The sequence below is a fragment of the Salvelinus alpinus genome, chromosome 9 (genome assembly GCF_045679555.1).
Source record: "Salvelinus alpinus chromosome 9, SLU_Salpinus.1, whole genome shotgun sequence".
Taxonomy (NCBI): Eukaryota; Metazoa; Chordata; class Actinopteri; order Salmoniformes; family Salmonidae; genus Salvelinus; species Salvelinus alpinus.
The window spans coordinates 44706344-44722540 of record NC_092094.1 but is presented as its reverse complement, the minus strand read 5'-3'; the positions used below and the strand labels follow the sequence as shown (position 1 = coordinate 44722540).

The window sequence follows — 16197 nt, the reverse complement described above, 5'->3', positions numbered from 1 at the left end:
CCATTGTGATTTAATTATAATGTTACTAGCTACAGTGGCGAGATAGCTAGCTTGGGAAAGCATTTAGTGTTGTGTGCATTGTGCTGCACTTACCACCCCATTCATTTCATATGAAGTGTGTCTAGCTAGCTAACTAATAAGCTAGTGTATATTATCAAACATAACAAGTAAATCCTTCTTCAAGCACAAAACTCCTTCCTCTAGAAAATAAAATGTATTATGCAGCTTTAATGTTTTAGTTTTAGGGGGAGGATTATACCGGGAAAGGTGCCCTATTTTTTTTTTCTTCTTATCAATCCTGTCAGCTCCGCCACGCGGAGGTTCATGCTCTCTGGTTAGCTCAAAGTCAAGTTGTCGGCCACTGCCGAGCATTGCGATTCTACAAGTAGAGACGTCAGATTCGTCGGTACACAGCAGGTGCTTCTTTTGTTCTAGCAAGTGAAGGAACGGCCCCTTACTGTGATAAGTACCTATCGGCAGTCTATCGGCAGTCAGATTCTCGGTGTGTTCCATGCTTTAGCTTGTGATCCTGCTCTTGTGTTCTTCTGACACCAAAACCTCGTTTGAAGTGGGGAGTCGGAGATGAAAGTGGAGTAGCAGGGACAAGGAAGAGCTGAGCTGGCTCAGTAAACAGCAGCTAGACCAGGGGGAGACCAGGGGGCAGGGGCTATCAAGGTCCCCCACCACTGACATAAACCAGGGGAGGACAATGGCAGCATAACACCTCGGCTGGGCTGTGGAGACTATGGCTCTCTGGGTAATTGAAAAGGGCTTTGGTCTACTCCTCTACTCCCCTCACCTCCCAATGTCCTTCTCCTGCCTTCCTCCCCTCCATCCACCCCTCCCCAGAGACCTCTCTCTCCCCGCTCTGGCCGTGCTGTTCTTGGGCTATCCCCAGTATTTATTGGCCTTTGAAGGGAAATATAATTGAGTGGTAATTTGAGATGTATTCTCTTTCTCTCTCACTCTCTCACTCCCCTGCCCACATGCCTCCCTCACTCCTGAATGGTTATGGAATATTGAAGTTCAAAGTAGGCACAGTGAACTTCTTTTTTCTCCCCTGATTGCAGTGTGAAGAAAAAACACAGAATTTAACTATTTTTAAAAACTTTGTGGGATTGAGAAGCCATGGGTTACCTTGACCTGACGTGGCCTGCAAATCAAACAGATGCAGCCAAGAACGAAGGGTTGAGTCCAAGGAAAGCAAATTATAGACAAGATGAGCTGGTAATCAAGAAACACTGAGCCCAAGGAGAGCCCAGAAAATATAATGAAATAGATTTTTATTTACACCAGATTTACAGAGGGTTGTGAATATAATTTACAGTCATTCCAATCCGTTTTAAAACACTCTTTGTTTCTCATCATCTCTCAACAGACCAGGAGACTTCCCAGGTTGATCGTTCCACATGATAATAAATATGAGGCAATGTTATTATACACAACTCTTATAAAACTATACAGGACAGCCAGATATATGTGGTGCAGTTATCTCAAAGAAACTTGCTTTAAAAAGCAACCTGTTAATAGAAAATACATACAACTAATCTTCAACCACAGCAAAATAATAAAATATATACTAGTAGTGGAGAGTCTCTCTCTCTCTCTCTCTCTCTCTCTCTCTCTCTCTCTCTCTCTCTCGCTCTCTCTCTCTCGCTCTCTCTCTCTCATTTGAAGAATGTGCATACTATAATAATGGAAGGGCTTGCATTCATAGCTTGGTTATTTAAAAAAATATTTTCTACTGGCTAAACCCAGCTGGGTCCCGGCCGTCGAGAAATATGTGAGAAACTAAAAGAGAAGCATTCTTTCTATTCAAATGCTTTAAATGGCTTTGAAATCGAAGCCCGGTACATCTCTCTGTCTTAATGGTAGCCTAATATTTCAGGGACTTCACACAAAATTATGTAAGCCTACTGTTTAAATTGTACACATTTTTCCAGTATTTATTTTCATTAGTTAACTCACACACAGAGTAATCTCCCCTTACCAGGAATTCAGCACTTAATTAGAAAGAGAATGAAAAATAATCAGCTCTCTAATGGGGCAAATTCATTTCAAATTGCATACAGCAGTTGGAGTCCAAAGAAGGAAAATAAAAATGTTTTAGCATGAAGAAGGGTGGGGGGTGAAGTGGTTCATAGGAATATCCGAGTGAAAATCTTGGCACGGGGTGTTGAGTCAACTGCAAAAGGCCGTACCATAACTCCCTATACTGTTCTTTCTATCACTGTATTTCTGTAATACTGCACTCTGCCTTGTCACGGCTGTTTTGCTATTTTTATTAGCTTAACCGTAGCCATAAATCAGCGCCAGATTAGTTCCTGCAGACCTTTTTCTCCCCTCTGCTCCAGCAGCACAGGCCCAGCCACTAACAGACACACACTCCGGGCAAAGTCAACAGATAATCTCCTGGTCCTTCTCTATGTCACTTGATAACTACCTACAAACATACGCCAGGCCTAAATACAGTAAGCTGAGATGAATTGGTGGCTATATGGAAATAGTGGTGCTGTATTTAGGTTTTTATGGTGCCAAGATCATCAGTGGGATTTGAAGAATTCCTCTGTGAGACTTCTGGTCTGCTGTGGTCTTTAGTGAATGCTCCTAATAATGTCATTAATGTGTTGGTTTGCTTGGAAATGATCATAATAATCAGTGCTCTGATGTGCCTCACTGAATGAATACAGTTGAATACATTAGCATAGCTTATGTGACTATTTACAGAGGAGTGAAAGTGGCAGGCTAATCTTATGTAACTAAAAGGAAATGATGTGTGCTTTCCCTACACTCTATGCTGTGGAAGTTTCAGTAGCAGGTTTTCATAGTGTTGCTATGGGAGATAGAGAGAAAAAACTTCTGAAGAAGAGGAGAACCCCATATGCCCGTTCACCATGATGTGGGGGACGGAGGATGGACGGCATGACTGTATGCCTGCGGCTGTCAGTATACTGCTGCGATGTTACCTCTCAACGTTCTCTACCTCCCGTAACTTTCAGACAAGCCCACCTCTTCACCAGAGGGGAACAGAAGCAGGAGTTGACTTGTTCACATTCTCTCTCTAAGGTCAGAGGTCAAAGACAGTGACATAAACGTTTCGGGGGTTATGAGACAAAGTGTAGCATGGGGTACTACATGTATGAGTAGCCAAACTACACCACCTTCCTAATGAAGTAAGAGGAGTACTCCCTTTTTCTTTATTCGAGTCTGTGCCCTCCTGGCCAAGCAGCTAATATCTCATGCCTGGTCCTAGCCCCTGGTGGTTCCATCACTGGCGCCTGTCTGTCCACTGTGACATCACCGCCCCTCTTCCAAGCTGACGCCGATGCTCTGACGTCTCACGATGCTGATGCGGGAGCTGTAGGGGGCTGGGGGTGGAGGGGCCGGGGCCCTCAGGAGCAGCTCTGCCTTGGGCTTGTACTGGTCCACCAAGATCTTCAGCACTGCCTCCATCTTATGATCCATCTGGTATATCTATTTATACAACACACAAAATAAACAACAGAAGGGCACATGTTGTAGGATGGGTGACTACAGGGAGGATATTTAACAAACAACAGAGACGGCCATATTATACACATGCTTGACTGGCAGGTTGGCATTTATTGAGATAACTCATGTACTGGAGGCAGCTCTGCAGGGTAGTTACTAGTCATACAATCTGATTTTAAACCGAACCCTAGCCTTATTACCACAAGTATTTATATATTCCTGCTACCAGTCACTTTCCAGCCCTGTCTACATGTATATCTACCTATCACACCTATACTGTAACTCTTGCACACACACACCCTCACTCACACCGTTACACTTAGATACACACTCACCACCACCACACTCCCACCCACCACTTATGCTGCTGCTTATGCTGCTAGTTTACTATTAATATGATTTATTCTGCTATCAATCACTTTCTCCTAATCCCGCCTATATGTACATATCTACTTCAAATACTCCAGTATCCCTGCACATTGTACATTTGGTATTAGCGCTGACCCTGTATATAGCTCTCTCTCTTATTTCTCGTGTTTTCTTTATTATACACACCACCATTCAAAAGATTGGGGTCACTTAGAAATGTCCTTGTTTTTGAAAGAGAAGCAAAAAAAAATTGTCCATTAAAATAACATCAAATTGATCTGAAATACAGTGTAGACATTGTTAATGTTGTAATGACTATTTAGGCTGGAAACGGCAGATTTTTAATGGAATATCTACATAGGCGTACAGAAGCCCATTATCAGCAACCGTCACTCCTGTGTTCCAATGGCACGTTGTGTTAGCTAATACAAGTTTATCCTTTTAAAAGGCTAATTGATCATTAGGAAACCCTTTTGCAATTATGTTAGCACAGCTGAAAACTGTTGTCCTGATTGAAGAAGCAATAAATCTGGCCTTCTTTACTAGTTGAGTATCTGGAGCGTCAGCATTTGTGGGTTTGATTACAGGCTCAAAATGGCCAGAAACAAAGACCTTTCTTCTGAAACTCATCAGTCTATTCTTGTTCTGAGAAATGAAGGATATTCCATGCGAGAAATTGCCAAGAAACTGAAGATCTCGTACAACGCTGTGTACTACACCCTTCACAGAACAGAGCAAACTGGCTCTAACCAGAATAGAAAGAGGAGTGGGAGGCCCCGGTGCACAACTGAGCAAGAGGACAAGTACATTAGAGTGTCTAGTTTGAGAAACAGACGCCTCACAAGTCCTCAACTGGCAGCTTCGTTAAATAGTACCCGCAAAACACCAGTGTCAACGTCAACAGTGAAGAGGCGACTCCGGGATGCTGGCCTTCTAGGCAGAGTTGCAAAGAAAAAGCCATATCTCAGACTGGCCAATAAAAATAAAAGATTAAGATGGGCAAAAGAACACAGACACTGGACAGAGGAACTCTGCCTTGAAGGCCAGCATCTCGGAGTCGCCTCTTAACTGTTGACGTTGAGACTGGTTTTTTGCGGGAGTCGCCTGACCGAGGCCCTTTTCCCCCGATTGCTCAGTTTGGCCGGGCGAACAGATCTAAGAAGAGTCTTGGCGGTTCCAAACTTCTTCCATTTAAGAATGATTGAGGCCACTGTGTTCTTGGGGACATTAAATGCTGCAGAAATGTTTTGGTACCCTTCCCCAGATCTGTGCCTCGACACAATGCTGTTTCGGAGCTCTACGGACAATTCCTTCAACCGCATGGCTTGATTTTTGCTCTGACATGCACTGTCAACTGCGATTGTCCAAACAATTGAATGTACCACAGGTGAATTACAATCAAGTTGTAGAAACATCTCAAGGATGATCAATGGAAACAGGATGCACCTGAGCTCAATTTCAAATCTCATAGCAATACTTATGTAAATCAGGTGTTTCTGCTTTTTTTTTTTTTCAATTTGCACAAAATTCTAAATACCTGTTTTAACTTTTTCCTTATGGGGTATTGTTTGTAAATTGCTGAGGAATTATTTTTATGTAATCCATTTTAGAATAAGGCTGTAGTGTAACAAAATGTGGGAAAAGTAGAGGGGTCTGAATACTTTCCGAAGGCACTGTACAGTATACATTTTTATAGTTTTAGTTACACTATTTTGATATTGATTACTGCACTATTGGGTAGAGCTTGCAAGTGAAGTATTTCACTGTAATTGTGCATGTGACAATAAAACTTGAACCCTAAACTTAACCACACTTCTAAACTTATGCCTAGCCCTAACCTTACATTGTTTATGAAATTTTACAGTATATAGCCAATTTTGACTTTGCAGCTGGCCCATCTAGTAGAAATCTAGTAATTATATGTGCGTGACTAGAGTCAATCAGTGAGGGCATTTAAATGGGTGCAGCAGTTGAGGAGTGTCCCTGAGTTTGTGCCTTTCTTTTGTCCGCGGTGCCAGGTCTCTAATATGACCCCATCCCAATGACAGACCAGTGGCGTATAATGACATGTTTGTCTATCTGTCATGGTCTACCTACTAAAACCACTCATTAAAGCAGCTGGGCCGGTTCAGTGATCCAGGAGTGGGAGGGCTCTTAGCGCGCGCGCGCACGCACCCACGCACACGCACACACACACACGGAGCTGTGGCTGCATGGCTACTGTTGACATGGTGTTTCAACTGTAAACAGGGGTGTGTCTGTCACCCAATAGATAGGGACATTGCATCTCCACCAGGCGACTTCTTTCTATTACTAACCCAGACTGTCTGCCGACACACAGACACACACTCGTGTGCACACACCTTTCTGAACATCAATGAGTTTTTACAGATCTTTACTGCAATGCTTTGCGTCTTTATATCTGAGTTATCCAGTTATCTTTTCAGGAAGGCACTATCTTAGGCTTCACTCAACACTACTTGTTAACCTGATAAATGCAATAGAGACCAATAGTAATGGCGTCTTTTTGTAGGAACTAACTCGTGTTATATACATGAGTTACGTTCATTGGACAAAGCCTATGGGGAAATGAATGGAGTTTTTGTAAGGTTTTTGGATAAGTGCAGAAAATAAGGTCTGAGGTAAACACAGGCTTAGGAGATCTGATACGTTTTGTTCCATGACATCATCTTCCTCAGCTAACGTCACATTTTGTGAATTCTGAAGCATTTATGTAATCAGAAAAAGCACATAAAGGCTTCATAATTCATAAAGTTCATGTAAACTGACTGCTATTATCTTATAGAACAAAACGTATACGATCTCCTAAGCCTGTGTTAACCTCAGACCTTATTTTCTGCACTTATCCCAAAACCCTAGTCTTTCCCCATTCATTTTTACTTACCAGAGGTAAGTAATTTCCGTTTTTTAGGACTACAAGCTGGCAAACTCTATAGTCATTGAGGCACCTGGTAATGGATCCTGATGAAGTTGAAGGGAAGAGAAAAGTACATCAAAGTACATGAACGGGCCATGGCATCTCATACAACAGACAGACAGGAATTTGTAGACTCTCATTCCAGTCATAACTGATAGTGAGGAACCATGCAGTATTTTGTCTGAAATTCACATTGCAGACTTCACTGGTATTTTTTTGTGTTGAGGATTAGGCTCCTCTTATCCATCTTTGAGTGTGTGTGCTTGACAGCCATGACACTTTTATAGTAGACCAGGACATTGGGTATCACTCATCGTTATTGGGATATGAAACCATGGATGAAGCATATTAAATCACATACAATAAGATCCCCCCCACAGCGATGATTCAGTCAGGCATCATATAATCATCAAAGTAGGAAGGAAGCAAAATAACAAAAGGTTAGAACAAGCCTTGGATTAGACTACAATGTTAATCATGACCTAAATAGCCGTGTTAAGAAGATAGACCACATGCTCCCTAGTCTGTGGGCAGAACATACAACAGTATCATAAACATGTCGGCAGTCATTTATACTTCTCAACACGCCTATGGTTTTTAGCATATATCTGGGCTAAACTGGGTTAGGGTTAAAATCCTGAACAGGGTTAGGGTTAGAGCTGGAGCTAGAGTTCTGAACAGGGTTAGGGTTGAAGCTAGGGTTATGGTTAGGTTTATGGACAAGCTTTTCTTGTTACTGTGCTTTTCCTCCTTTTCCGGGGCCTTAAATCCAACCCTAACCTTAACCCTAGCTTCATGTCCACATTCTGGTTCAACCCTAACTCTAGCCTCAATAACAACCCTAACCCTAATTCTACACTCTAAAAAATAAAGGTGCGAGTTGGAACCAAATAAGGTTCTGGAGAGCGATGCAATAGGGGAAATATTTTAAGGTTTCTGAAGAACCATAAATAGGATGGTTCTTTGAAGAACCGTACTAAAATCCAAAACCAGAAATGTTTCGGCCTTCCAGGACCGTAATTGAATAGTCCTGCTGTAAGGTTGCCTTGTTTGTATATTTCCCAGGGTGCCTTGAGTGAATTTAAGAGTTACCAGTACCAGCCATGACTGTGTTTGCTAGAGACAGAGACATGGTTGTTGCATTCATTCATGCTCTGTCCTGTGGCCTTCACCAAGTGAGGCCTAAGTGAATAATATGTTGTTTTTAAAATGTAATTATTTAAGACAATACATATTTCGTAAGGACTTATTTTAAGGACCTTGTTTTACCATAATGCAGTGACCTGAAACTCATAGCTTGCAGGCCACATCAGGCCTGCAAGTCACAGGTTTGCAAAGTGATGTGTAATTCCTATTAGAATCCAGCCAGAGTGGGGATATTCAACATTTTGAATTTCTATTCACCCGCAATTTACATTTAGAATGACTGCCAGGTATGGGAAGAGTAAGATATGAGACTATCTTAAACATCTAAACTGGAAAAAACATTTCAGTATCACTAATGGTTGCAATAAGTCCAAGTAACAGATTGGAATAGTTTAGAAAGATTTATGTTATTTATATTTGAGTAGCATAAGATTAATTACTCAATCAATGTATATGCAAAAACGTAGATATTGAAACAAACAATAAAAAAAAATCTACCTGCAATAGAGCATGCTGGGAAAGATGATAACGATGGGTGTGGTTTTGGTTCAACTCTAATTTTGAACACCAACACTAACCGCTTAAGCTCTGAGGAAGAACAGTTTAAGAACCTTCATTTTTTTCAGTGTAGCTTTTTGTCCACATCCTAGTCAACTCTTACCCTAGCCTCAACTACAACCCTAATCCTAACCCTAGCTTCGTGTCCACATCCTAGTCAACTCTTACCCTAGCCTCAACTACAACCCTAATCCTAACCCTAGCTTCGTGTCCACATCCTAGTCAACTCTTACCCTAGCCTCAACTACAACCCTAATCCTAACCCTAGCTTCGTGTCCACATCCTAGTCAACTCTTACCCTAGCCTCAACTACAACCCTAATCCTAACCCTAGCTTCGTGTCCACATCCTAGTCAACTCTTACCCTAGCCTCAACTACAACCCTAATCCTAACCCTAGCTTCGTGTCCACATCCTAGTCAACTCTTACCCTAGCCTCAACTACAACCCTAATCCTAACCCTAGCTTCGTGTCCACATCCTAGTCAACTCTTACCCTAGCCTCAACTACAACCCTAATCCTAACCCTAGCTTCGTGTCCACATCCTAGTCAACTCTTACCCTAGCCTCAACTACAACCCTAATCCTAACCCTAGCTTCGTGTCCACATCCTAGTCAACTCTTACCCTAGCCTCAACTACAACCCTAATCCTAACCCTAGCTTCGTGTCCACATCCTAGTCAACTCTTACCCTAGCCTCAACTACAACCCTAATCCTAACCCTAGCTTCGTGTCCACATCCTAGTCAACTCTTACCCTAGCCTCAACTACAACCCTAATCCTAACCCTAGCTTCGTGTCCACATCCTAGTCAACTCTTACCCTAGCCTCAACTACAACCCTAATCCTAACCCTAGCTTCGTGTCCACATCCTAGTCAACTCTTACCCTAGCCTCAACTACAACCCTAATCCTAACCCTAGCTTCGTGTCCACATCCTAGTCAACTCTTACCCTAGCCTCAACTACAACCCTAATCCTAACCCTAGCTTCGTGTCCACATCCTAGTCAACTCTTACCCTAGCCTCAACTACAACCCTAATCCTAACCCTAGCTTCGTGTCCACATCCTAGTCAACTCTTACCCTAGCCTCAACTACAACCCTAATCCTAACCCTAGCTTCGTGTCCACATCCTAGTCAACTCTTACCCTAGCCTCAACTACAACCCTAATCCTAACCCTAGCTTCGTGTCCACATCCTAGTCAACTCTTACCCTAGCCTCAACTACAACCCTAATCCTAACCCTAGCTTCGTGTCCACATCCTAGTCAACTCTTACCCTAGCCTCAACTACAACCCTAATCCTAACCCTAGCTTCGTGTCCACATCCTAGTCAACTCTTACCCTAGCCTCAACTACAACCCTAATCCTAACCCTAGCTTCGTGTCCACATCCTAGTCAACTCTTACCCTAGCCTCAACTACAACCCTAATCCTAACCCTAGCTTCGTGTCCACATCCTAGTCAACTCTTACCCTAGCCTCAACTACAACCCTAATCCTAACCCTAGTTTCGTGTCCACATCCTAGTCAACTCTTACCCTAGCCTCAACTACAACCCTAATCCTAACCCTAGCTTCGTGTCCACATCCTAGTCAACTCTTACCCTAGCCTCAACTACAACCCTAATCCTAACCCTAGCTTCGTGTCCACATCCTAGTCAACTCTTACCCTAGCCTCAACTACAACCCTAATCCTAACCCTAGCTTCGTGTCCACATCCTAGTCAACTCTTACCCTAGCCTCAACTACAACCCTAATCCTAACCCTAGCTTCGTGTCCACATCCCAGTCAACCCTCACCCTAGCCTCAACTACAACCCTAATCCTAACCCTAGCTTCGTGTCCACATCCTAGTCAACTCTTACCCTAGCCTCAACTACAACCCTAATCCTAACCCTAGCTTCGTGTCCACATCCTAGTCAACTCTTACCCTAGCCTCAACTACAACCCTAATCCTAACCCTAGTTTCGTGTCCACATCCTAGTCAACTCTTACCCTAGCCTCAACTACAACCCTAATCCTAACCCTAGCTTCGTGTCCACATCCTAGTCAACCCTCACCCTAGCCTCAACTACAACCCTAATCCTAACCCTAGCTTCGTGTCCACATCCTAGTCAACTCTTACCCTAGCCTCAACTACAACCCTAATCCTAACCCTAGCTTCGTGTCCACATCCTAGTCAACTCTTACCCTAGCCTCAACTACAACCCTAATCCTAACCCTAGCTTCGTGTCCACATCCTAGTCAACTCTTACCCTAGCCTCAACTACAACCCTAATCCTAACCCTAGCTTCGTGTCCACATCCTAGTCAACTCTTACCCTAGCCTCAACTACAACCCTAATCCTAACCCTAGTTTCGTGTCCACATCCTAGTCAACTCTTACCCTAGCCTCAACTACAACCCTAATCCTAACCCTAGCTTCGTGTCCACATCCTAGTCAACTCTTACCCTAGCCTCAACTACAACCCTAATCCTAACCCTAGTTTCGTGTCCACATCCTAGTCAACTCTTACCCTAGCCTCAACTACAACCCTAATCCTAACCCTAGTTTCGTGTCCACATCCTAGTCAACTCTTACCCTAGCCTCAACTACAACCCTAATCCTAACCCTAGCTTCGTGTCCACATCCCAGTCAACCCTCACCCTAGCCTCAACTACAACCCTAATCCTAACCCTAGCTTCGTGTCCACATCCTAGTCAACTCTCACCCTAGCCTCAACTACAACCCTAATCCTAACCCTAGCTTCGTGTCCACATCCCAGTCAACTCTTACCCTCACCTACAACCCTAATCCTAACCCTAGCTTCGTGTCCACATCCTAGTCAACTCTCACCCTAGCCTCAACTACAACCCTAATCCTAACCCTAGCTTCGTGTCCACATCCTAGTCAACCCTTACCCTCACCTACAACCCTAATCCTAACCCTAGCTTCGTGTCCACATCCCAGTCAACTCTTACCCTCACCTACAACCCTAATCCTAACCCTAGCTTCGTGTCCACATCCTAGTCAACTCTCACCCTAGCCTCACCTACAACCCTAATCCTAACCCTAGCTTCGTGTCCACATCCTAGTCAACTCTCACCCTAGCCTCAACTACAACCCTAATCCTAACCCTAGCTTCGTGTCCACATCCTAGTCAACCCTTACCCTCACCTACAACCCTAATCCTAACCCTAGCTTCGTGTCCACATCCCAGTCAACTCTTACCCTCACCTACAACCCTAATCCTAACCCTAGCTTCGTGTCCACACCCTAGTCAACTCTCACCCTAGCCTCACCTACAACCCTAATCCTAACCCTAGCTTCGTGTCCACATCCTAGTCAACTCTTACCCTAGCATAATAGGTGTTAGCTCAGGGAGCTTACACAAGTCGTCTGGTCTCAGGCAAGGTGCTTATCAAACCACCTCCATTACACTGATCCTAGATCTATGCCTGCTGGCAACTTCAACCCAGGGTAGGCAGTGGCAGGCAACATAGAAGGGTGTGTGACTGACTGACCGCTGCTGGGATTGTGTCACTGTGGAGGGGCAGGGATGGCTGGTGACAACGCTGTCTGCCTCACTGTGTCAAAGGACATGTGATACATGGACAGGTGATGCTTCAGCTGTCCCCAACCCACCCACCCCACCCTCCTAAACAACACATGGTACAAACCACCAGACAGCCTACCCGCCCCACTCATACTATGTGGCACAATCTGTTTTATATATAGGGCGGGGCACCAAAGCCCTTAGGATAACACAGCAGCCTGAAAAACACAAACATTTTCAATTGAATGTTTAACTGAAACTACATGGGCCAAATTTGTTTAGGAGGGGGACAACAAAGCTAGGCTGGGACCCCACCCTATCAAGCCTAACCAATAGTAGGGGAAACACTGTTCTGAGACCTATAGAGGCCCAACCCTCTCTCTGCAACCCTGTCTGTCCCAAAGTGTCTCTTCACAGGGGGACAGCAGTGGGGGGAACGTGGGCTTAGTGGGGACCAACTGGGGACAGGGGACCAGAACCCAATGGCTGTGTTGACGGAGGAACACCCTTCCGTTCCTGGCTTACCTCCTGCCCCTTCCCTGGGACCAGCTGTATTATCTGCAGAGCAGCCTCACCCAGCCGCTAAACACTGTTGAACGCCAAATGCCCCGTTCTTTGTTCGTTTGAGTTTGTTTGACGACAACAACAACAGCAAAGCAGTCAGTTCAGTCCAGAGCTCAGGCTTGTCACAGTTTGGACCTAGGTCTGTCCAATTCATACTCATGTGTGACCCTAGTCAGCCTACTAAACACCAGTTATCACACAGCAAAAATAAACAAAATAAATAAAAACCTGCCTAAAATTATAGTAGTTCTTGTCACAGTTAATTAGCACATCTAGCATATCTCCTCCTGCTCACAGACTGGACTAAAAGACTGGACTAAAAGACTGGACTAAAAGACTGGACTAAAAGACTGGACTGCCTGGTCTAATTGCATGGTTCATTTTGAGTCCAAATAAAGGCCATGTCTGCATCTGAAATGGCACCCTAGTACCAATATAGTGCACTACTTTTGACCAGAGTCTATAGGCCCTGGTCAAAAAGTAGTGCACTATATAGCAAATAAGTTCCCATTTCGGACGCTGTCCGTTTCTGGGCTGGGTCGAGCTAGAATTTAATACTGCAGGTCTAAATTTAGCTTCTTTTTTTCCAGAGGGGTAATAGCATAATTACTATGGATAATTACTCTGTGTTGAAGCTGCTTCGGGGGAAAACTGTTCTAGCTTGACCATCTGAGTGGAACAAACACAGTAGGTTAATCTAAACAAGGTTTCTGGAAGGAGAACTTCAGGGAAACTATCTGACACGTGTAATCATGTGATTCATACTGCCATCTGTTGGAGCTCGGCTTGCTGCTGTTGAGGTATTACAGTATATGAATGTTACTAACATACAGTAATAGCATGGATACGAAGAAATAGAGACGTTCTATTGCAACAAATCCATGAGAAAGTATTAGGCTGAGAATTGCTTTATATCCTAGACCTATAATGTAGAACTATTATTGGGTGGTATTATGAAGTAGGCTGTTATTCAGGAGTTAAACACAGGTTTGAACGGCAACATCTCCAGGAATGTCTTCTTAATAAACACGGACCGATGTCTTTTTTTGGGGGGACCGGACCAAATCTGAACCAATCATAGACATCTGTTTGGTTCAGATTTAGTCCGGTCCGGTCTGGCCATGATTTGGCCCAAACATACTGTAGACATTGATGTTTGGTTCAGATTTGATCTGGTCTGGACTGGCCTTGATTTCAATATCCACAGACTGGCCTTGATTTGGCCCAATCATAGACATTTATGTTTCACAAGTTTGGACAGCACAGTACAGTACTGCAGAGCACAGCAGTGTACAGTACAGTACAGTAAAGAAAAGTGGAGTATAGTACAGTAAAGTACAGTACAATACAGTAGAGCACAGTAGAGAACAGTAAAGCGTTCAGATTTGGTCTCGTCAGGACCAACCACATTTTTACTTGTTTTGGGGCAGAGCTCATTAGAGTAATACCCAGCATGCTTTGTAAGTGTTTGTTTAAACATTTACATTTTCAGTCATTCAGCAGACACTCTTATCCAGAGTGACTTACAGTCAGTGTATTCAGCTGAGGTAGATAAATAACAACATATCACAGTCATAGCAAGAAAAAAACCTCTATGTAACCGTTTCTGAGGCTCCTCTTTCCTATGTTAAATAGACAGAACAATTATTATCGTGATAAAATGGTTATTTAATTGAGAATGTGTGTGCAGTTGAAATTTTGACATGAAATCAATGACCAAAAAATAAGTATTTTCAATATCTGTTAATGTCTTTTCAGCTTTCATTCAGAACTGAAAATGAAACTGATTTCAACTTTTCAACATCCAGATTATTATTATATTTTCTTCAGACGTTGAAGTTGTGTTCATTTTAGGTTATTACTGGGCTGGCATCTAAGAGGAGTTAGCCCTATTAAAATAAATAGATTTCCGTCATTGAACTGCCGTAGCTCTCCATCTCACTTCAAAATTGGGAGAGAGTAGGAAAAAAATGGAGCGACAATTGGCAAAAGAAAACAATTCCACAAGTCACGATCGGTGCCCATCGTGATATGTGTGACATTTATTTTCCCTCTGGTGACCCTGGACTGGAGCCCCTGCATATCAGCCCAGCCAGCCCCATGCAACCTCAGTAGGGGCTCTCTCTCTCACTCCCTCACTGTCTCTGGGCCTTGGGTCTGAAGCCGAGGGCATGTCAGTAGAGCTTCCTTTTCCCCTGCACAGGAATAACAACACGGGGTCAGTTCAGGTGAGCCTGGCTCGGCCGAGGGGTTACTCGGGGCCCTCTGCCCAGGCCTACGCTGCCCTGCCTGGCTGCATTCTCATTGTGTGAAATCCCCCCTCCTATGGCCCCTGACCCAGCCTTACCTCCCCCCATCTCCTGGAGCAGAAGCAGAGAGATCTCACACAATGGACAATGTACAGCAGGAGCACACACTGGGCTCGCTGTGTGTATATGTTTATGTGTGTGACTAACAAGCTGCACTGTGGTCATCAGAAGGGCGGGGGTTAGAAGGAGGGGAGGGTGGCTAGAGGGAAGGAGGAACAGAGGGACAGAGGGGGGTTGGCTTTTGTCTCCAGCCATGTTTGTACATTTTAAATGGAGGAGAGATGCAGCCGCCCTCCCAGACTCCCAGGGTTAGGCCTTGAGAAGAGTAATGGAGCGAGGAGAGAGGCTGAGCGCAGATGAAGCTTCAGATGACCTATGGGATCTAGTGTACCATATAACTTCCTAGCCATCTGCCTTCTCCCTCAGTATACAGAGAGACTGAGAGAGAGAAAGGAAGAGAGAGCGAGATAGAGAGAGCAGACAGAGAGAGAGAGAAGACAAAGAGAGAAGACAGAGAGAGAAAACAGAGAGAGAGAGAAGACAGAGAGAGAGACAGAGAGAGAGAAAGAAAAAGAGAGAGAGAGAAGACAGAGAGAGATACAGAGAGAGAAAGACAAAGAGAGAGAGAAGACAGAGAGAGAGAGAGATACAGAGAGAGAATGAAAAAGAGGGAGAGAAAAAGCGAGAGAGATGTTTTATGATGTCCGTTCCTCTCTGGGAGCGTGGGACAGAAAGGTCCTGAGGAGGGAGAGGGAGGAATGGAGGGAGGAGAGAGGAGGGAGGAGAGAGGAGGGAGAGGGAAGAGGGAGGAATGGAGGGAGGAGAGAGGAGGGAAGAGGGAGGAATGGAGGGAGGAGAGAGGAGGGAGAGGGAAGAGGGAGGAATGGAGGGAGGAGAGAGGAGGGAGAGGGAAGAGGGAGAGGGGAGAACAGACAGATTCACTTCAAAGCAGACAGTGTCATTTAGAGCGTTGTTTTTCCTGCTTTCTGTGTGTTAACTCTTGTCAACTCGTCTCTTTCCTATTTGCGAGAGAGATTGTTTGTCATGAGATTTGTTATGACAAAGAAATGCGATACTCATATCTCATCGCTTGTGTATATTGATGTGTGTGAATGTACACTCCATATGTATTTGGACAGTGAGGCTTATATTTTACATTTGGCTCTATACTCCAGCAATTGGGATTTGAGTATCTAGTCCCCTAATGTGAAGAAGTCATAAGTATTTGGACATATTCACTTAGTGTATCAAAGGAGTCAAAAGTTTAGTATTTGGTCCCATATTTTGAGTACA

At 44.0% G+C, this 16197-nt stretch overlaps 1 protein-coding gene across 1 annotated transcript in view; it reads right to left on the bottom strand.

The window, feature by feature from the left end:
- Positions 1-1298: 1298 nt before the first annotated feature.
- Positions 1299-16197, bottom strand: part of LOC139530179 (potassium voltage-gated channel subfamily KQT member 1-like) — a 243770-nt gene continuing 228871 nt past the window's right edge. Inside the window, exon 19 of the mRNA XM_071326349.1 lies at positions 1299-3474. Coding sequence (XP_071182450.1) covers positions 3298-3474 — 177 coding nt within the window. The 3' untranslated portion in view covers positions 1299-3297. The remainder of the gene's footprint in view (positions 3475-16197) is intronic.